This window comes from Schistocerca serialis, chromosome 9 (genome assembly GCF_023864345.2).
Source record: "Schistocerca serialis cubense isolate TAMUIC-IGC-003099 chromosome 9, iqSchSeri2.2, whole genome shotgun sequence".
Lineage (NCBI taxonomy): Eukaryota > Metazoa > Arthropoda > Insecta > Orthoptera > Acrididae > Schistocerca > Schistocerca serialis.
Window position 1 is genome coordinate 54,198,008 of NC_064646.1, and position 22,046 is coordinate 54,220,053.

The 22,046-nt window shown below is 43.6% G+C and overlaps 1 protein-coding gene across 1 annotated transcript in view; it reads left to right on the plus strand.

The window, feature by feature from the left end:
- Positions 1-22,046, plus strand: part of LOC126419895 (flotillin-2) — a 418,685-nt gene that overhangs the window by 109,158 nt on the left and 287,481 nt on the right. The window contains exons 2-3 of the mRNA XM_050087158.1: positions 2,277-2,371; positions 15,900-16,101. Of these exons, the coding sequence (XP_049943115.1) occupies positions 15,903-16,101 (199 nt within the window). The 5' untranslated portion in view covers positions 2,277-2,371; positions 15,900-15,902. The remainder of the gene's footprint in view (positions 1-2,276; positions 2,372-15,899; positions 16,102-22,046) is intronic.

Sequence of the window (22,046 nt, forward strand, 5' to 3'; positions counted from 1 at the left end):
CAGGTTGGATTTCTGCCGAGTATTAAGTGAGTGAAAGCTGCTTATTCTTGGGAATAAGCTGATATTGTTAACAAGAAACAACAGTAAAGAACATACATATTGAGAGGCCAATGTCAAAGTACTCAGACTAGTGAATAGGGGTCGACAAGAGGTTCGCGAACTCACACCACTTATTGCCCGAACCGCCTGTTTCTGAGACAAAAGTATCCTTTTAGAATGGGAAGAGTTACCTCAAAATATAATACCATGCGACATAAGCCAATAAAAATAACCAAAGTAGAGTAATTTTCGTGTCGAACGATCACATACTTGCGGTACCGTTCGAATAGTAAAAATGGCAGTATTAAGTCTTTGAACAAGATCTTGAACGTGGGCTTTCCACGACAGTTTACTATCTGAACAGCTAGGCATTTGAATTGCTAAGTTTCATCAATCACATACCCATTCTACGAAGTTAAAACGCCAGGTTTTGTTGAATTGTGCGTTAGAAACTGTAAAAACTGAGTCTTACTGTGATTTAGCGTTCGTTTATTTTCTGTAAGCCATGAACTTAGGTCTTGAACTGCACTATTTGAAACAGAGCCAATGTTGCACACAACATTCTTTACTACCAAGGTAGTGTCATCATCAAAAAAAAGAATTACTCGTAATACTAGAGGAGATATCATTTACATAAATGTGCAAATGTTTCTAAAATCTTATGGGACGTAACTGCTCATTTATATAAACAAGGACCAGAAGTGGCCACAACACGGACCGTACCCCACTCAAAGCCATTCTCAACACTGAGAAGAATGACCTTTTGCTGTCTGTTGTTAATGTAAGAGGTGAACCAATTGTGAGCTACTCCCCGTATTTCGTAATGATCCGTATCGTTAGGGAACTTAATATTCCGAGATCCACAGTATCAAGAGTGTTCCTAGAATACCAAATTTCAGGCATTACCTCCCATCATGGCATTCACTTAGCGACCAAGAGCAGCGGCGTTTGCGTAGAGTTGCTATTGTTAAAAGACATGCAACACTTCGTGAAATAACTGCAGAAATCAATGTGGGATGTACGACGAACGTATCCGTTAGGAGAGTGCGGCGAAATCTGGCGTTAGAGGGCTGTGGCAGCAGACGACGGACGCTGGTGGCCCTGCTAACAGCACGACACCGCCTGCAGCACCTCTCCCGGGCTCGTGACCATATCGGTTGGACCACAGACGACAGTAAGACTGTTGCGTGGTGAAGTGAGTCTCGATTTAAGAAGGTAGGAGCTGATGGTAGGGTTCGACCGCGGCACAGACCCCACAAAGGCACTGACGTAAGTTGTCAACGAGGCCCCGTGCAAGCTGTTGGTGACTCCATAATTGTGTGAGCTGCATTCGGTGGAATGGACCGGATCCTCTGGTCCAGCTGAACCGATCAGTGACTGGAAGTGGTTATGTTGGGCTATTTGGGTTACTACTTGCAGCCATTCGTGGACTCCTTGTTCCGAACCAACGATGGAATTTTTACGGATGACAGTTCGCGATGTCACTGGGCCACAGTTACTTGCGATTGCATTGAAGAACATTCGAGCGGAAGATTTGCCCCCCGACGTGAATCCAGTCGGACATCTATGGGACATAATCGAGAGTTGAGTTCCCGTGCAAAATCCTGCACCGGCAACACTTTCGCAGTTACGGACGAGTGTAGAGCCACCGTGGGTCGGTACTTCTGCAGTGGACTTCCGACTACCTGTTGATTCCATGCCACGTCCAGTTGTTGCACTACGCCGGGCAAAAGGAGGTGCGGCAGGAAGTGAGGAGGTGTCGCTTGACTTTTGTCACGTCACTGTATGTATGTGACATAACCAACGGACAGTTAGTAAATCTAACACTGGGGAAAGAGCCGTATGGCAGAATGGATAGATTGACAGGGCACATCCTGAGGCATCAAGGAATAATAATCGAAGTAAAAATGCAGAGGTAGATCAAGGCTTGAATACAGAAAGCAGGTTCAAACAATATACGTCAGAGTAGTTAACAAAGATTAAGAGAAAACTCCCTATTCTGTTAGTTCTTCTCCCTCGTGCTTCTGTAAATAATTTTAGATATAGAATCACGTGCTAATCTTCGGCTTCCCGTCCGTTTTTCACGCGTTAGTATTTGTAATAGTGAACTATAGCATTCGCTGAGGGACTGTGTATTTGATTGTGTTATGATTTGTTGATTGTGGGGCGATACTGGTGGACGCTTCAGAGAGAGTTTGTGCGCTGGTACACAGTGGCGGTGCTCTTGTGTGTTACAGGAGGATGCTGCGGCTCCACCAAGAAGGACACCATCGTGGGCGGCTGGGCGTGGGCCTGGTGGTTCGTGACCGACGTCCAGCGCCTGTCGCTAGAGGTGAGTCCCGGCTGAGCCGGCACAACACAAAACACCTCTCCGTTACTCTTCGCGACACGTACAGTTACCAAGAACTGGCGATCGTAATGTTGCGGACAGCGTAACATCCTTTCCCAGGCAAAGTGTGTCTACAATAATAGGACCGTCCAGTGTAGAAGTAAGAAGATGTCAAACTTTGTTTCAGACCCTTGATTTCGTTCAGCGGGGTTCGTTTTCGTTTCCGTAGTAATAAGGGCCTGATGCAATGGTTTCCATAAAACAGGAAAAAATCACGAAAGTGACTGTAACTCAAAAGATTCTGTGGTCGAATGTGATAAAACATTGTCAGTTGCTTAAGACATGACATGCTACAAATGAAGCACGAATGTACGTTAATACACATAAATGGTGGAGGGCAAATATTTACACGAAACAGGGAGTGTGGTTTGTCAATATATTCGGAAGCAACGTTCTTTCGTGCTTATTTGCCCTTATTAATAATCGATAGGGTACAGATGCGCTATTCCGCTCATTTCAACCATAAATCTTACATAATATGACATGAAACTTATAAAAAATCTGTCAATGTGATACAATTATGGTATGTTAATTGTGAATAAGTTCTATTATATAAAACGTCGAAATTACTTTACACGAACAAAGTATTAATCTTCTGAAGAAGACAGAAATCACAATATATAAAAATGGTGGGACTATTCCACCCAGTCAAGAGGCTATTCCGCCCAGTGTATTTAGTGTCAAAATCATAAGCATTTACAGCACGTAAACCGTTTTCGTACTTTTCCACTCACACACACTTCGTGAAACCGTATAGCACATTGCTGGCACTTCATCCAGAGGAGCTGCCTATAATACTTATAACAGCTTGTCTCACATCTTCCACGGACCATGAAGCATTTGGCTGTTTTCTTTTACACGTACGGGCCATCTGAAAAGAAACTAAGAAAACGTGTTCCCTAGAATTTCGCAGTAAAATCATCAATTACACTAATAATTCGACTGATGTGAAATTGCCCCACGTGTATGGGGCGAAATAGCCCCATGTGCAGACATTTCGAAAGACGCGGCAAATCAGACGTTTGTGGCAAAAGGCAGCAATATTTTTTAATACACACTCTGCATAACGGGTGTCCTTATACAAGTAACAATAAGAGTTTAAAATTTCATGTTATTGTGCTTGGTACACCTTAGTTTGTTTGGTTGTATTCTTAACTATGGTAATAATCCATCACAGTTCGCTTACTTCTATAGTTAGTTCTTTTGTCCTGTCAGTAATGTAAAAGATAACACTCTTACTGCAACCACATGTGGCGACACAGAGATACTCACACCTACACCAGGCTAAAAAACTACTAACGTAGATCTAGCAAGTAAAACTTTTGTACAAATTGATTCGCAACATACTTAGTACCAATGAACCACCGATTATGTAAAGAATCGAACTCTATGTGTAAAACAGCTTCAAACTTCCGATAACACTATGAATGAATGAATGTTTTAATATTTGACATTAAGCGCGTAAGTGAGAAAGAGTTTGTTGGAATTCGCTAAGTGGTCTCATTATCAAACATGTATGACTCTGTAGTCTAATTTCCTCTCCTTTTCAAATAAGAGCTAGTTTTTCACACATTTCAATGTTATGGCATTGTTTCACCCGAACTATGTGTCGAGCAGTGATGTATGTCTCGGCTACATTCAGTGGTGTATGTGGATGCTGTCTGCAAAGTGTGTTCCAAATAGTATTACCAGCACAGTCCAACATAAAGAGTCACGACGCTCCGCAAATTTTTTTTTTACCCTGTGCGACTGCAGCGCTCCAGGCGGCCAGGAAGTTAATGTTGAGTTCGGCGAGATCTTTGAAAGCGAAAGTGAAACTTAATTGTTTCTAACGATCTATAGAACTGTTTTTACAAACGGGAACGTCTGTAGTGCAATAAATATCAGCAAGAAGAAGAAGAAGACACCACATTTGTCTTTTTGTAGGTTTCCTAACGACCCGAGGAGGTGTGCACTGCTGCATTACAAGACACTTTATTTACGATTTTGTTGTGCGTTATAGACATTTACTGCAGAAGAACAAAAAGTTGCTAGTGAACAGCGGAAGACCTTACCTTTTGCAGAAAGGCGTTATATATCTTCTCAAAAACTTGTTTTCTTCGGCTCACTTCTAGTCAAATCAGTGAATGTTGAACACACGAAGTGTGTATAGAATGCAATACCTACTTTACTTAGCATAGCAGATTTTGTAGCAAATGTTTCCTCTAAACGCTGATAGGTAATAATAAGTTTACAGAAAGGAAATAAAGTAACCCACTAATGACAGCGCAAAACGTACTACAACATGCCTGGGTAAAATAAAATTCCAAAGGTGTTTTGCATAAGCCGGAATTCCTCATCCAATTATCCTAGCAAGCACGGAAAAAAGAAGAACTGCAACGCCACGAAATGACTCTTTAAAACTGCCGCACCATCATTATACTGATCAGCCAGACCATTACGGCCACCTACCTAACAGCTGAAATGTCGACCCTTGGCAGGAACAACAGCGGCGATGCGTCGTGGCTTGGAAGCAATACGGCCTTGGTAGGTAGCTGGAGGGAGTTGGCACACACACACACACACACACACACACACACACACACACAAGTCACCTGATTTAAATTCCGGGGAGGGGAGCGAAGAGCTCTGAAGCTATGCTCAATCACATCACAGATGTGTTCGAAGGGGTTCAGGTCTGGCGAGTTAAGAGGCCAGCACGTCAACTGGAACTCGCCACCGTATTCTCCATCCACATCTGCATGGATACTCTGCAAATCACATTTAAGTGCCTGGCAAAGGGTTCATCGAACCACCTTCACAATTCTCTATTAATCCAATCTCGTATCGCGCTGAAAGAACGAACACCTATATCTGTCCGTACGAGCTCTCATTTCCCTTATTCTCCTCGGTGTCAACAAAATATTTTGGCATTCGCAGGAGAAAGTTGGCGATTGGAATTTCGTGAGAAGATTCCGTCGCAACGAAAAACGCATTTCTTTTAATGACGTCGACCCCAATTCCTGTATCATTTCTGGGACACTCTCTCCCATATTTCGCGATAATACAAAACTTGCTGCCTTTCTTTGAACTTTTTCGATGTACTCCGTCAGTCCTATCCGGTAAGGATCCCACACCGCGCAGCAGTATTCTAAAAGAGGACGGATAAGCGTAGTGTAGGCAGTCTCCTTAGTAGGTCTGTTACATTTTCTAAGTGTCCTGCCAATAAAACACAGCCTTTGGTTAGCCTTCCCCACATTTCCCTCACACTTTTCGTTATTTAGGATCAACTGCCACTTTTCGCACCATTCAGATATTTTTTATAAATCGTTTTCCACTTTGCTTTTATATTCTGATGACTTTATTAGTCGATAAACGACAGCGTCATCTGCAAACAGCCGAAGACGGCTGCTCAGATTGTCTCCCAAATCATTTATATAGATAAGCAACAGCAAAGGGCCTATAACACTACCTTGGGGAACGCCAGAAATCATTTCTGTTTTACTCTATGACTTTCCGTCAGTTACTACGAACTGTTACCTCTCTGACAGGAAATCACAAATCGAGCCACATAACTGAGACGATATTCCATAAGAACGCAATTTCACTACGAGCCGCTTGTGTGGTACAGTGTCAAAAGCCTTCCGGAAATCCAAAAATACGGAATCGATCTGAAATCCCTTGTCAATAGCACTCAGCACTTCATGTGAATAAAGAGCTAGTTGTGTTTCACAGGAACGAGGTTTTCTAGACCCATGTTGACTGTGTGTCAATAGACTGTTTTCTTCGAGGTAATTCATAATGGTCGAACACAATATATATTCCAAAATCCTGCAGCATGTCGACGTTAACGATATGTGCCTGGAATTTAGTGGATTACACCTACTACCTTTCTTGAATATTGGTGTGACCTGTGCTACTTTCCAGTCGTTGGGTACGGATCTTTCCTCGAGCGAACGGTTGTATACGATTTTTAACTATGGAGCTAATGTATCAGCATATTCCGAAAGGAACCTAATTGGTATACAGTCTGGACCTGAAGACTTGCTTTTATTAAGTGATGTAAGTTGCTTCACTACTCCGAGGATATTTACTTCTACGTTACTCATGTTGGCAGCTGTTCTCGATTCGAATTCTGGAATATTTAGTTCGTCTTCTTTTGTGAAGGCATTTCGGAAGGCTGTGTTCAGTAACTCTGCTTCGGTAGCACTGTCTTAGATAGTATCTCCATTGCTATCGCGCAGAGAAGGCATTGATTGTTTCTCGCCGCTAACATACTTCACATACGACCAGAATCTCTTTGGATTTTCTGCCAGGTTTCGAGACGAAGTTTCGTTGTTGAAACCTGTTATAAGCATCTCGCATTGAAATTTCGAGCTTCTGTAAAAGATCGCCAATCTTGGGGATTTTGCGTCTGTTTAAATTTGGCATGTTTATTTCGTTGTTTCTGCAACAGTGTTCTAACCCGTTTTGTGTACCAAGGAGGATCAGCTCCGTCATTTGTTAATTTATTTGGTATAAATATCTCAATTGCTGCCGATACGATTTCTTTGAATTTAAGCCAGGTGTGGTCTACACTTATATTATTAATTTAGAATGAGTGGAGATTGTCTCTCAGGAAGGCGTCAAGTGAATTTTTATCTGTTTCTTTGAAAAGGTATATGTTTCGCTTATTTTTCGATGTTTTGGGGATTACAATATTCAATCTCGCTACGACAACTCTGTGTTCACTAATATCTGAATCGGTTTTGATGCTCGTTACTAACTCAGGATTATTTGTTGCTATGAGGTCAAGTGTGTTTTTACTACCGTTTACTAAATCAAACTCAAGCCTTTCAGCAACTGTATCATCTGAATTGGGAGGTCGGTAAAAGAATCCAATTATTATTTTATTCCAGTTGCCGACAATGACCTCCGCCCATACTAACTCACATGAAGTGTCTTCTTCAATTTCGCGACAAGTTAAACTACTTCTAACAGCAGCAAACACGCCACCATCGCTAACCGTGTTTAGCCTGTCCTTTCGGAACACCGTTAGGTTCTTCGCAAAAATTTCGGCTGAGTTTATATCCGGCTTAAGCCAGCTTTCAATGCCTATAACGATTTGAGCATCAGTGCTTTCTATTAGCGCTTGGAGCTCTGGTACTATCCCAACACAGCTACGACAGTTTACGACTGTTGTACCAATGGTTCCTGTATGTACGTTCTTCCTGTGTTCAGCCTGCACCCTCTTTGACTGAAGCCCTTCTTGTGTTTTCCCGAGACCCTCTAACTAAAAAACCGCCCAGTCCACGCCACACAGCCCCTGCTACCCGTGTAGCCGCCTCCTGCGTATAGTGGACACTTGACCTATTCAGCGGATCCCGAAACCCAAACACCCTTTGGCGCAAGTCGAGGAATCTGCAGCCTACACGGTCGCAGAACCGTCTGAGCCTCTGATTCAGACCCTCCACTCGTCTCTGTACCAGAAGTCCGCAGTCCGGCCTGTCGACTATTCTGCAAATGGTCGGCTCTGCTTTCATCTTGCAAGCAAGACTGGCAGCCTTTACCACTTCTGTTAGCCGCTCGAAACCAGAGAGAATCTCTTCTGATCCAAAGTGTCACACATCATTGGTACCGACGTGAGCAACCACCTGCAGTCGGCTGCACCCTGTGCTCTTCATGGCATCCAGGAGGACCCTTTGCACATCTGGAATGACTCCACCCGGTGTGCACACGGAGTGCACATCGGTTTTCTTACCCTTCTTGTCAGCCAAGTCCCTAAGAGGCCCCGTAACGCGCCTAACGTTGGAGCTCCCAACTACCAATAATGCCACCCTCTGCGATTGCCCGGATCTTGCAGGCTGAGTGGCTTCCTCTGAAACAGGACAGGCGACAGCATCCGGCTCAGCGACAGTGTCAGCCACAGACAGCACTTGGAACCTGTTTGTCAGACAAACCGGGGAAGCCGTACATGCGGCCGCCTGGGAAGTCTTTCGCCGCCTGCTTCGCCCCGGGGTGAGGGGTCAGCCTCAGAGTGAGCAGTTACTGGGTTGGCCACCGGTGAGGACCGATCGGAGGACTCTGACGTGCTGGACGTCCGTTGGATCCCCACGGCCGGCCCACAACAGTGGTGGCATCCACTGTAGCCTCAAGCTGTGTAACCGAAGCCATCACAGCCTGAAGCTGAGAGCGAAGTATCACCAACTCGGCTCGCATACGCACACAACAATCGCAGTCCCTGTCCATACTAAAGACCGTGCAAAACTAAACTATGCAGATAAACGGACTATCGGCACGTGTTGCGCAACTCTACTGTAGACCCTGACGAAAATGCAGGAACTGCGTCTAGTAATAAGCAGATATTCAAAAACCTAACTACCGAAGCACTCAGGTGAAACTAGATAACTCGCCCCTGATTAGGAACTTGTAATATGTCACAAAATCGGTTTACTTTCCGATGCAAACGAAGACGCGAGAACTGTAACTATTAGATATTAAATTTACACGCAGAAACTCAAGAAACTAAACTATTAAAGCACACAGATGATATAATAAAATTCGCTCCTGCTTAGGAACTCGTAAATGTCAGAAAAGTGGTTTACTTGCCTGTTGCTGCGTCTGTCTCGGTCGGCGACCCACACTCCTAGCCTTGTGACATGGCGCATTATCTTGTTGAAAAATGGCACTGCCGTCGAGAAACATCATCGTCACGATAGGGTGTACGTGGTCTGCAGCCAGTGTACAGTTTCCCTGGCCTCCGTGGTGCACGGCACCAGCTCCTCTGGATCCACGGATGGCTACGTGAACGTCCCCCAGAGCACGATGGGGCCGCCGCCGGACTATCTCCGTCCCGCAGCACAGGTGCCGAGGAGCTGTTCCCCTGGAAGATAGCGGATTCGCGCCCTGCCTTAGAAGTTATGAAGAAGTTATCGGATTCATCAGACCATGCAACGCTCTGCCACTGCGCCAACGTCCAGCGCCGATAGTCACGAGCCCATTTCAGTCGTAGTTGCCGATGTCGTGGTGTTAACATCGGCACGTGCGTGGGTAGTCGTCTGCTGAGGCCCATCTTCAGGAACGATCGGTGCACTGTGTGTTCACACACGCTTGTATTCTGCCCAGCATCAAAGTCTGGTGGTAGTCCCGCCACAGTTCTCAGCCTGTACTGTTTTACCAGCCTTCCCAACCTACGTCGTCCGACACCTGTAAAGAGGGGATGCCCCTGGACGTGATTTCTCCTTTGTTTCGCCACGTTTCGAAGACACTCGCCACGGCACTCCTCGGGCACCCGACAAGTCGTGCAGTTTCCGAAATGCTCGTGCCGAGCCTCCGGGCCGTCGCAGTCTCCCCTCGGTCAGACTCAGACAAGGTCGCGCGCCTCCCACATTCTACACGCGGACGGCGCGCTCAGACTGTTACCACATACATCGTGCCCGTGTCTTATCAGTCATTCCTGGCCAGGTGACGCTGCTATCCCTTGGAAGGGTTTACATCGACATGTTCTCGCTGATCAATGTATGTAGTACTCGGTGTTTTGCGACGAAAGAACGTGACAATGATGTGTCTACGTTACATTGTACAGTACGTACCTGTTTCTTGCGCGTGTGTGCAAAAGGGACTCGTGGAGCTGATTTGGGTTTTCCGTTGCCCAGACGTTTGAATTCGTGTGCAGCCATGTATCCACAAAGTTTTTGATCTTTTTTTTCCCCTCAGATACACGGAAATTGTACAATTCTAATGCACACAGAGTTATGAGCTATAATACTTGTTAAGATATTCATCGATAGAGTAGAAGGAGTTGGCCAACAGGAAGTTCTTTAATTCACTCTGAAACCGATCTTTGTCACTTACAAGACCTTTGATATGCTCTGGTAAGTTATTGAACATATGAGTAGCAATAGCTACCAACAGGCCATACTGACTAAAAAACCATTTCACAGACTTCGTGGGATTCAAAGAATATGCACCTTTTGCGTTGTTCAAATTTTCTGGCGTGAGCAGTTTCAGTCGGGCACTTTTGGCTGCGCCTGTCACATTTCCTGTACCTTCAACTTCGACATATTTGTTTGGTGCATCCTTACCGTGTTTAATTGTGAAGGCGCTGTGAGTTTAGGTACAAGTGGCACATCTAATGTACAGTGTGACAATATTCTCCGGTAAAGTGCATAATCCGTTACTTTCTCAGTTAAGAAAGGAGCGTGCCTACGCTAATTAAGACACATTATTCCACGATGTTGCATATTATATTACTGAATTAATTATTTCTGAAGATGAAACATAAATCTGAATGCGTACGTTCCGCCCCATTATTAAACACACGTGTCTGTTTTAAATGCTGGGCGAGATAGTGAAGTACAATCGCACGCTTACAAACCGTCTGCAACTGGGAATGATTTGCGTACATAAGTGTATTATATGAATGTGCTCAGCTCCTTGTAAAAGTGCATTGGTATCAATGATATTCTCCCGGAAGTTGTTCACATTGGAACAAATGAATACAGCAGAATTAATTGCAAATCACGCTGATTAACAAATCCTACAAAAGATAGTTAAACGTCTAAAATATCCAAATTCTGCAAGATATTTCCTAAAGGGAGGCAAGCGCAAACTCGCTTGTAAGTGGATCGCATGCGATTGGAGAATATAAATTTCCTCATTTCCCAGTAGCGGTAATTGCAACGGCTCGCTCAAAAACCATACCTAATTCGGCACCCCCATTGTGTTTGCAACACGTGACACAGTAGAAAGCCGTGTGCAGGAACGCAAACACAAAAAAGAAGAGAGAAAACGGAACTGGAATAAATACAGTATGAAAGTTTGGTGAGAACAATGTGCCAATATAATGGCTGCGGTTTTGTTTAACTTTGCAACGTCAGCACCGTACGAGATGTGAAAATACTGCGCAGAAAAATAACAATGTGAATTCTCTAGAAATAGTTACAAATAAAAAGTGTCTGCAGTGTTCTGACGTGGTGCATGGGTTTTTCTCTCAAACACCCATGAAAGATTTCTTCTAAATTATATCAAGCCTTCCAAAGGGATGAAACGTTTTCTGGCGTGACATGTCACTTATACTGTGTATTTATGTAGAATTATCAAGATAGAGAGACAGGCCTGCAACTGTGGGTTGGTGGGCACACCTGATCGTATTTTATTTGGCGTGACCAGTATACAGAGTATAGACAGGGAGAGAACATAAGGTTTAGTATTCTGTGTAGCAAAGCCCTTAATGAAGAAAACTGGCAGCTGCTTGATGCTCTAGCGGATAATGCTACAATCAAACTAGATGCATATCAAGATACAGGAATTCTCGAATAAGAAAGAAGTCAGTAGCAGTCAAAATAGTTCATTAGGAATTATAGACCAGCGAATTCTAACACAGCTGCACATGGTGAAACATCATCAGAAGTTACAACAAACCCGATATCAAGACATGGCCTTTCCAATGATGCGAGTAGTAAAGAGTGTACGGAAGATCAGTAACAAAAGAACTACTAATAGAAGAGAAATACATTGTGAATGTGAGTAAGCGGCCGGAGCCGAGTGTTCAGTTCCAGTCCGTAAGAAATGCCTCCGGAGATGGATGCTGGCACAGGACCACTCTGAATGTGTAGAACCACGCATGTGAACCTAGGGAAACTTCCCTCATGACATGCTGGCCATCTTACGCTCAGAAAGAGAAAACTGTTTCGTGTCAGAAAGACTTCCAGCAGACTCGATGGCGTAATGTTGGACAGAATAAATCGTTAGCTCTCCGAGTGTAATAACAGCGTTTAGCTACAGTAAGCAGTTATACTTTGTTTTTCTTGAATGGCTGAATATAGATTCGGAGTGCCGGAGCAGAGGTTGCTCCACAAATACTAGACCATAATTTCCATGTAAAATGGCATATGTACTCAAAGTGACATAATGCCGACATTTCACTTTAAAGAGTTAGGTGGTGGGTTCTTACGGCAGGTTATGCTAGCTCTAGCAAATTTATTCAACGCCAAATAACAATTGTATGATTGCCTTCTTTAATATTTGTACGGTTGCAGGTTGTGTTACACACTGTGCATTACGTAACGCGACTGCAGGTTTAGTTAGTTAGCAGGAATGAACAAATAAATGTTTTGACATGGATGTGTTTTCCTTCAATTACAAAGTGGAAAATGTTCTCTTGTAGAGGATACTAGTAAATACCAGCCGATTGCAACTGATTTCTCAGTTTTTAGTTTATCATTTATCCCCACAAATTTCAACTAGTTTCTTCCAACTATCATGCGTTTTTCGTTTTTTGGTTCATTTTTTGCCTTTCTGTAACTGATCTTGTCTACACTATTGTTTATAAAAGAACTGAACATATTTTCACAACACACATGATTGTATACATGCTGATGTTGTCTAAACAGCAGGGATGTACATAAAGACCACCTTGTTGTTTGTCGATCAGTTCTTGATCGGTCTAAGTGCCTTATCAGGTTTCGCTCCTAACATCTGTGATGTCCCATCCGTAATTATTGTGTTACTGTTTCACCTTAAAGGATCCCTATGGGAGATTGTTAATGTAAATTAGAAATAGTAAATCTATACATACATCTATTCGTACATTCCGAAAGCCAATTTAGCAGAAAGATGTCATACTTTGCACAAACTGAAAATTTTGTACAAGTGCTTCTGAATTTCTTTACAGTCATCCAAAGACGATACTTTCCTGCAGACCATAGCGTCGTCAGCGAACAGTTTGTTGGTTCTGATGATAATATCTGATACATCATCTATGTATATTGAGAATATTAATGGTTCTATTGCGTGTCCTTAGCCGAGGTCGTTAAGTGACATCTGCGCCTTGGCTCTAGAGTCGGAGGTAGCCAGTTTGAATCGTGACGACGGAAAAATATGTTCACCGTCAGTATTTGTGTAGGAAGGGGAGATGAGGTGGTAGCGTAAAGTTCCTGATCACGAGACATTGCACCATTGTCCTGGATAAAATTTCAAATCTCTCTGTAGTGTGTCACGAGGTGGTGCTGGTGATTTGCCCATCGGATGGGGACGTTTAGCTCGACTGCTTCCTTACTCATCATAGAATATAAAAAAAAATATGGCAACATACTACACACATTTTCGTTACCACCACCTATGATCAAAAGATACGCTTAAGACAACTCTCACAGGCCGTGAGGAATGTGAGTATTGAACAGGGAGGAATAAAATATCATTCCGATTCGGCAGGCAGCTGAACGTATAGTTTGTTCGAAAAGTCCCCGACTGATCCTCAGGCAGCTGTGGGGAGTGGAGGAATCAAGCTCCGCCAATAGACTCGCAGAACATCGGCTACCGACAGGGGGCGAGGCGGTACGCGAGGATGAACCCGCGCCTTCGTCACTCAGTTCTGACCCTGAATGTGTGCTTACTGGTTTGGCGTGGCACTGCATGATAGTAACTCTGTAACCGCTACGGTTCACATAGGAACTGTACTGTTAGACCGCCAACGTTAGCAGCTGCTAAACCAGTTGTGACCCGAAGTCGATCGCCTTGTACCGGCTTCAGCTGATCCAAAACTAGGGAGCCCTCGTTCACTTCGTAGTGACCAAAAAGTACTTCTCTGGCTCTTTGCGCGTTTCTAGGGCACGCCCGTGTCCTCTTTCTGTTCACCATCCGCCAGTCTCTCTCCCTTCAGGAATTCCTAACACTATACATCGGGCGTGATCCAAGGGGAGTGTCACTGGGGTGACGACGCCCTCCAAACAACGATTTACCAAAACCATTTTTATTGTTACATGTATCACTATCCAGACGTTTTAGCCAAATATAGGAGAATAACGTAGCACGAACATAAGGGTTCTCTGTAATGGTAAGGAGATCCAATGTTTAGTTGCTTGTCTGAGAGATAGCCGACGGAGATCATCTTGTGACCTGAATAGCAGCAGAAAACATTCCAGTCAACTAAAGCGTCCCAGCGAAGGTTATAGCACCTGCTGACAGCAACAAATCAGTCACGTTCGTGACTGCAAGAAAGCTAAGTGGGATGAGAGATAGGGGGAAAGATTTTCTGGTAAGAAAATAACAACATACAGTTTGACCTCTCCCAGAGGTATGCGGGAAAAAGCATTCTCCTCCTTTGCGCGCTTTCGTAGCCATATTGTAGAAAGTTGCATTCACAATAGTAATGCTAAGAGAAATACTGATAAAACTGAGTCTACTCTTCAATTTTATGTGAAATAAATTATATGGTTGCTAATGTTGTGAATTTTTGTTGCAGTTATAGTTCTTGAATCAGTTTCATGCTGCGGTATTTATCAAATTTTGTGACTAGTATCTTTCAAATAATTTGAATTTAATTTTTTTAAGTCGTGCTATAAAGATTTTCTAAGCACTGAAGGTGATAAAATGCTGTAGTCAAACACTTTATATACTGTATTGTTATTTTTATTATAATTGTAATCATAGGCATCATTAGTATGATAAACGTGGCGACTTGGCCACATAAACGCTCTGAAACGCACCACAAAGGAGTTATCTGAACGGGACGGAAATCAGTAGATGTGATGTACATCTACAGAGATATAAATGACTACAATTTCAGAAAAACTGGATGATTTATTCAAGAGAAAGACCTCCACAAGCAAATCAATAACGATTTGCTCCGCTTCTGGCCCTTGTGGAAGCAGTTATTTGGCTTGACATTGATTGAGAGAGTTTTTGGATGTCCTCCTGAGGCATATCGTGCCAAACTTTGTTCAGCTGGCGCGTTAGATCATCAAAATCCCGAGGTGGTTGAAGGGTCCTGTCGATAGTCCTCCAACGTCCTCAGTTGGGGAGAAATCCGGAGACCTTGCTGGTCGAGATAGACTTTGATAAGCACGAAGATAAGCAGTAGAAACTCTCGCCGTGTGCGGACGAGCATTATCCGGCTGAAATGCACTGAAGACGGTGGTAGGTACCGTTCTGCAGGCACTAGTCAAACGTAAGACTTTTCATCGGATTCCCACGGGATATAACGTGATTCGCCATCCCAAATCACTTGTTTCCAGTCATCCACCGCTCTTTGCTCAGCCTCTAGGGTCGCCTAGCATTGAGTACAGGAACGGGTAGGTTAGCGAGAGCTGGGCAACCATTGCACCCCATTCGTTCTAATTCTCTACACACAGTCATTCTGGTGGCTGGACGGCTGGTGGTACTCTGGAAATTACGAGCGGCTACTTCCGCCATTCTCTGCAGTGCTCGACAGTCCACTGTCCGCCAGTACGTGAGGTCTTGTAGTCTCGGTGTAGCTGCGGTTGCTCCTCCGCATTTCCAGTATTCAGTGACTGGTTCACGTTCGAGTTCTACTCGCCGACACATTCTGCTCTTACTGCTTCCCTAGTGACAACAGAGTACTCCCCGCCACCGTTCGTGAGGTCTAACGGTCATTTCCGCATTACAAGGGTGTCCGGAGGCTTTTCGTCAGATAGTGTACTTGAGAATCACCGTAAATCACGAACAAAGTGTGACCTCCACCAGAACCGAAGGCTGACCGGCGTGCTTTCAGGTGATGACGCTGAACCCGATGTGCGAGAGCGTGGAGACGGCGCAGGGGGTGCCGCTGACGGTGACCGGCGTGGCGCAGTGCAAGATCATGAAGGCGGACGAGCTGCTGCAGACCGCCTCCGAGCAGTTCCTGGGCAAGACCGTCAAGGACATCAAGTCCACCATCCTGCAGACGCTCGAGGGCCACCTGCGCGCCATCCTGGGTGAGTGCAGCAAAAAGAGCAGCAAGCAGAAGCGTCCGCGTTCCCAGCCCAAAACGAAATCTGGACGCTGGAAAGCACGTGCACGTGCGTCTGCACGTCCGTCTTCACGCTTTCAGATTTTCCATCAGCTTTCAGCAGGCAGCTCAGAACAGTGGCCGCCAGACTGCAGCCTTGCAGCCTCGTTCAAGTGTTGATGCTGCCCACGGTTCTCAGCCGTGTTTTATAATGTAGCAATAAGCTTCTATAATCCGTTCATCGTAAGAATAAATCTGATGTAAACAAACACAAACGCGTTGATTGGTCAGAAGCCGTAGCACACGCAAGCAGGTCCTACGTGTGTATTAGGTATATTATTACCAAGTTACGTTAAATGAAACTTTAAGCTGTTCAATTGTATTAACAGCCATCAACGTTTTTCTTAATCACGCTTTAGCTACGTAGTTTTTATTTCAAAAATCGTGTGCATTCACAGCGTCTGCACTGTTGTGCTCTGATTGTCGCGCTGTTAATGCGCAGTATGAAAATGGCTGAGGCTGCTCTCTGTTCCGTACTAAAACACGCGTGTGGAACACGGTTAAAAAGTGCCGAGAAATAGCGTGTTGTTAATGTTTTTCTTATAAATTTACGGGGATAATCGACTCTGAAGGTTTCCCAGCAGTTGATACATAAATACACATCGTACGTGTAACGCAGTCGGCAGTGTAATGGAATGTTTACTAAATACAGTCAGTTTTAACTAATTACAGTAATTATAAAACTCATCACTATTTTTAATGAATATGCAAGTCTTCTTGTTTCTAATTACATATTGGACACGAAATTCCTGTCTCCATTTCAAATACAAATTCTTAATTATCGATGTTTCATGAAAGACTGTTTATAAAAGTAGCTTAAATTAAGAAAACATAAAAATTTAATTTTTTAAGGCCAAAATGAAAAACAAAACAAATCCTCTTTATTAGGGCTATGTCCATCCTTTTGAACCACAGAGATGGAAACATGGAAAACAATCATTTTCACAGCATCGAGCACATCATACAAATGCTGCATTTTTACATTTGCTACTGTACCATTACAATATGAACCCAACAGAACTGATCTGGAGCCAAGTTGTGGTGGTCCGAGAAGTAACAAGACTGTTAAGCTGCCGTACTTACTGGAAGCAACTAACGCACGCCACTTCTTCACATGTCGCTGCACAACGCTGGCGGGATATAGAATGACGCGTCATAAAAGAAGAGGAGAAAATGCGGCGCCTGGTTGCCTTCGTGGATTCTGTTGTTGATAGGCTCGTCATAAACATAGCAGGTGACACTTGCAGAATGTATTTCTCGGATTCGGATAAGGAAGGAGCTAAGAGATTTCCAGACGATTGACTGTAATTGATATTTTCAGTGGCTTCAGTATTCAACAGTGTGGTGAAATCCCTGCAGTATGCTTCTGCATTACACACAGCTCGCTCAGAAAAATTGCCATATGTTTAAGTTAGAAATTTTCTTCACTCTTGTTTGTAATTAGAATACTATGTCAGGTGACAATAATGGCATTTTGTGCTTTCCGTCTGTCAGCTAAGAATCGCGCGGTAGTGCTGGAATTTCTCCGAATATTATTTTACTCTCTTTAAAAATCACAAGACATTCGAAGCTATAGATAGCGTTTCTTTGCTCGTCTCATTTTACGTCTGAAGTGCAATTGCTCAGATCCTTGCAGGTTAGTCGGACCGCTGGCTGGCCGGTTGCTGTCCAAGTTTACTGAGCCAGTAAAGCCGCTGTCCCGCATTAACGCTCAGTCTATGTGCGCGTGACACAGCATAAAACGCGTCCTCATGATCGTACTGGACTGTACTGGCCACAGGTTGGCTTCCGCTCCACGTGAAACGAAATCCAATGAGATTCAAGCAAACGCGGAAGAATACATGGCGTAATGTTTACACCAGGTTGTCTATGTGCGCGTGACACAGCATAAAACGCGTCCTCATGATCGTACTGGACTGTACTGGCCACAGGTTGGCTTCCGCTCCACGTGAAACGAAATCCAATGAGATTCAAGCAAACGCGGAAGAATACATGGCGTAATGTTTACACCAGGTTTATTCTTACGATGAACAGAGTATAGCAACCAACAGCAGAAACCAAAAACGTCAGCTAACGTTAAGGGCCATTTAGGAGTGTATTTTTCTCGCTCAGTAACAAACAAAAATACTTTACAGAGACAGTAATTTTTAAAATTTGCTTAATTTTCATTAGCGTTGGAGAGTTGGCCCGTCAGTTAAAGTTTGCCACCTACTTCAGGGGCGGAATGGGAAGTAGCGTGGCCTCTGCAGGGTTAGAGGGCGTGAGTGGGGGAATGTTGTTGTGTTCCAGTACTGACAACTCAGGAGCGTGCACAACTCGCAGCTATCAGCTGCTGTCCTCTAAATTTCAAACGGAAGTGACATGGATTCGTGAATGCGCATTATAGGGATGGGCATATTCAAGTGTCTTACCTGTTTATACCAAGTGACATGAAATCAAATTAAGGTTGCTGTGATACAACACGCCGGCCGGATTGGCCGAGCGGTTGTAGGCGCTACAGTCTGGAACCGCGCTGCTGTTACGGTCGCAGGATCGAATCCTGCCACCGGGCATGGATGTGTGTGATGTCGTTAGATTAGTTAGGTTTAATTAGTTCTAAGTTCTAGGGGACTGATGACCTCAGAAGTTAAGTCCCATAGTGCTCAGAGCCATTTGAACCATTTAATACAACACAATGAGCAGTAGAAAAATAACATTCAAAACATTTAATAAACATTTGTGATTTTGTCTCATATTGCAGTTTCTTGTTTTTAATTAATATATTGTACTTATTTATGTAGGCCATCAATGAATAATAAGGTCGGGTGGTGCGTACCACCACTGTTGTCTGTGAAGTGGACAGAGGAAGTTCGTTCTGTTATTTTTTTGCAAAAACTTTTATGGTTTTGATTCATCTGATGTAAGATAAAGTAAATTACAGTGGCTCAAAAGAAAAACGTATTTTTTACGCTGCACATTAAATTTCTTTATTTATCTTGCGCACCCGGACGCGTTTTGCCACACACAAAAATGACAGTTAAATTGCTATAGTATAGGAGTTCAGCTATACTTCATTTATCGATTCGTGCGGATCAGTCGCCGAGATGAAATACCATTTTCTACGCTACAAGAGAGTTTTTCGAAATATATGCGAGTTGACACTTTCTCAGTCTGTATATCACTTTCTCAAACTGTATGGGGTGCAATACCGCTCTGCCTGCCGTCAGATTTACGAATTCGGCAGTCTAGTTGTCACGACTGCCGAGTAATGTACCAGACGGGGAAGACGAGGAGCTTCTGAAGTCAGATAGCACTCAATCTGAGGGTTGTTCTGGGCAGTGCTCCACCTTCGTCTGGTCGAATGTAGGTCCCGAGCTACATTGGATGGCAAAAAAATACTGGATAACTGACAGACGTTTCAGATGGAACAAGTTTTGTGCAGGAGTGCAACTACAGTCATTGAAGTCCCGATGCAAGTTCATAAAGTCGATTTTCTCCACTTTCTACATGTCAAGCCCACTCTCAACTCAACAAAACGTCGCTCACACATTGTCTTTCACAGCTAGCCCGCCCCCCTCCCAAAGACACACACACACAGACACACACACACACACACACACAGACACACACACACACACACACACACACACACACACACACACACACACACACACACTACAGTACACCATTACTCTGGCCACCCTCCTCCCACTTTAGTCAAAAAGCAAACTAAGTAGGAAAAACTTCAAGAAGTCTATATTCTTTCAAATACTTTGGTGAAGCAAAATCTACAACTTTTCCCAGATTTATCCATACATGAAAAAGGTGTTCGGCACTGCAACTAATAGATACTCCACACTAACCGAGGTACATTTTATTTAAATGGAAACCCTAACTGTTTCTTATGAGATTATTAATTTAACTAATTAAATGGTTCAAATGGCTCTGAGCACTATGGGACTTAACTTCTGAGGTCACCAGTCCCCTAGAACTTAGAACTATTTAAACCTAACTAACCTAAGGACATCACACACATCCAAGCCCGAAACAGGATTCGAACCTGCGACCGTAGCGGTCGCGCGGTTCCAGACTGTAGCGCCTAGAACCGCTCGGTCACTCCGGCCGGCCAACTAAACAATCTTCTTAGTTCATAATAAAAATAAAACCTAATTAATTGAAAAACTGAATAACGTGAAATATCTAATACTGCATTGTAACACGAAACAAGAAAGAACAGATTATGTCAAAGGAGAACGAAGTTTAAAGATCCATGTAAAAATATAAACGGGTTATGAAATGTATTTGGGTATCGAACTAAATTCTTGTCTTACACAAATGGTTTTCCTCGTTCATGTATGTGAAAAATTTATTTATTTATTTAGCTTATGATGCATAACAATCACAATAACACATAAAATACAGTACCACAGACACATTAAAGTACAGTTTATATCTTTATACCTAAGCCATTGAGCCAATCCACCACTACGGAAGTAACCACGTTCGAATCCACTAGATTACCAGGGAAGGCTATATTTAGCGTTTTCTTTAATTTTCTACATAACTCACACGTCTATATCTTCATGCGTAGCTCTAAATAACTGTAAACAGCGTGGCAAAAGATTCTTGTCACTGGAGGATACATTAGGGTCTTTTCCTGATCCGTTCACATTTCAGTGGAAAGAGTGAATGCTTCTGCACCTCTGTGCGAGCTGTTATTTTCGTAATTTTATCTGCACGATCTCTACGGGATAAACATGTAGGCGGCTAACGGACATTCGTGGTTTGCACGCTGAAAGATGAGTCTCGTAATTTTCCAAGCACGTTCTTCAGAGATGTACAGTGTATTGCTTCCCTTCTGGCAATTAGGGTTCTTCACCGTTTATGTTAGTCTTTCTCCACAATCAAACAAACTCCACCTTTCTCCTATTCATAGTACAGGGCTATTATGAATGACTCATTCGTTTTCCGAGTTTTGTATGCTCCCATGTATTACAGGTACAAATATGACTGATGCATGCGTAGAACCATAAACTCAGAGAGATCGCATTGTGCACAGCAGATGCTGTCACGAGGACAGTTCCTTGACAAAATGGCGACAATGCAAGGAAAAGGTTTTTGTGTGATGAAATGTGCGAGATGTTATCTGTTACAACACTGCAGCATTTAGAAGGAATTGCGTAAAAGAATCGGCATGTGAACAAAGAAGTGTGCGTTATTATCAACAAATTACGGATACTGGTTGTATCTGTACACAAAGAAGTATCGGTCGACCGATTGTGCCAGATAAAACAGTGGAGAGTATGAGATATGTTTCGTACGCAGTCGAAAAAAATCAACGGTCCCTGCAGGCCACGAACTTGGAATACGGCGACCACATTTAAAACCTTATCGTCAGCAGCTCGACCAACAGTTAAAATGGGAAAATTATGGCAGGCGTCTTCAATTTTGCATCACAACGCAGAAAACACTTGAGCATAAACATTTCGCCTCCACGCTGATATTCAGCGACGAAGCAACCTTCCCTTTATCTGGAAAGGTTAATCGCCACAGTGTGATACTGTAGGACACTGAACATCCTCATGAAGTTGTGGAGCATGAATGAGATTCGCCGATATCTCTACAGTATCACAGACGAAGCTGTATGGGCCGTTTTTCTTCTGAGAGAAAACTGTGACAGATACCTCTTACTTTGATATGTTGTGGTCATTTCCATGAATGACTGCTCATTCCCACCGCGCGTTCTGAGGTGCGGCTCCCCCCGTCGGAGGTTCGAGTCCTCCCTCGGGCATGGGTGTGTAAGTTAACTAAGCTAGACTAACTAGTGTGTAAGCCTAGGGACCGATGACCTCAGCAGTTTGGTCCCATAGAACTTACCAAAAATTTGTAAAT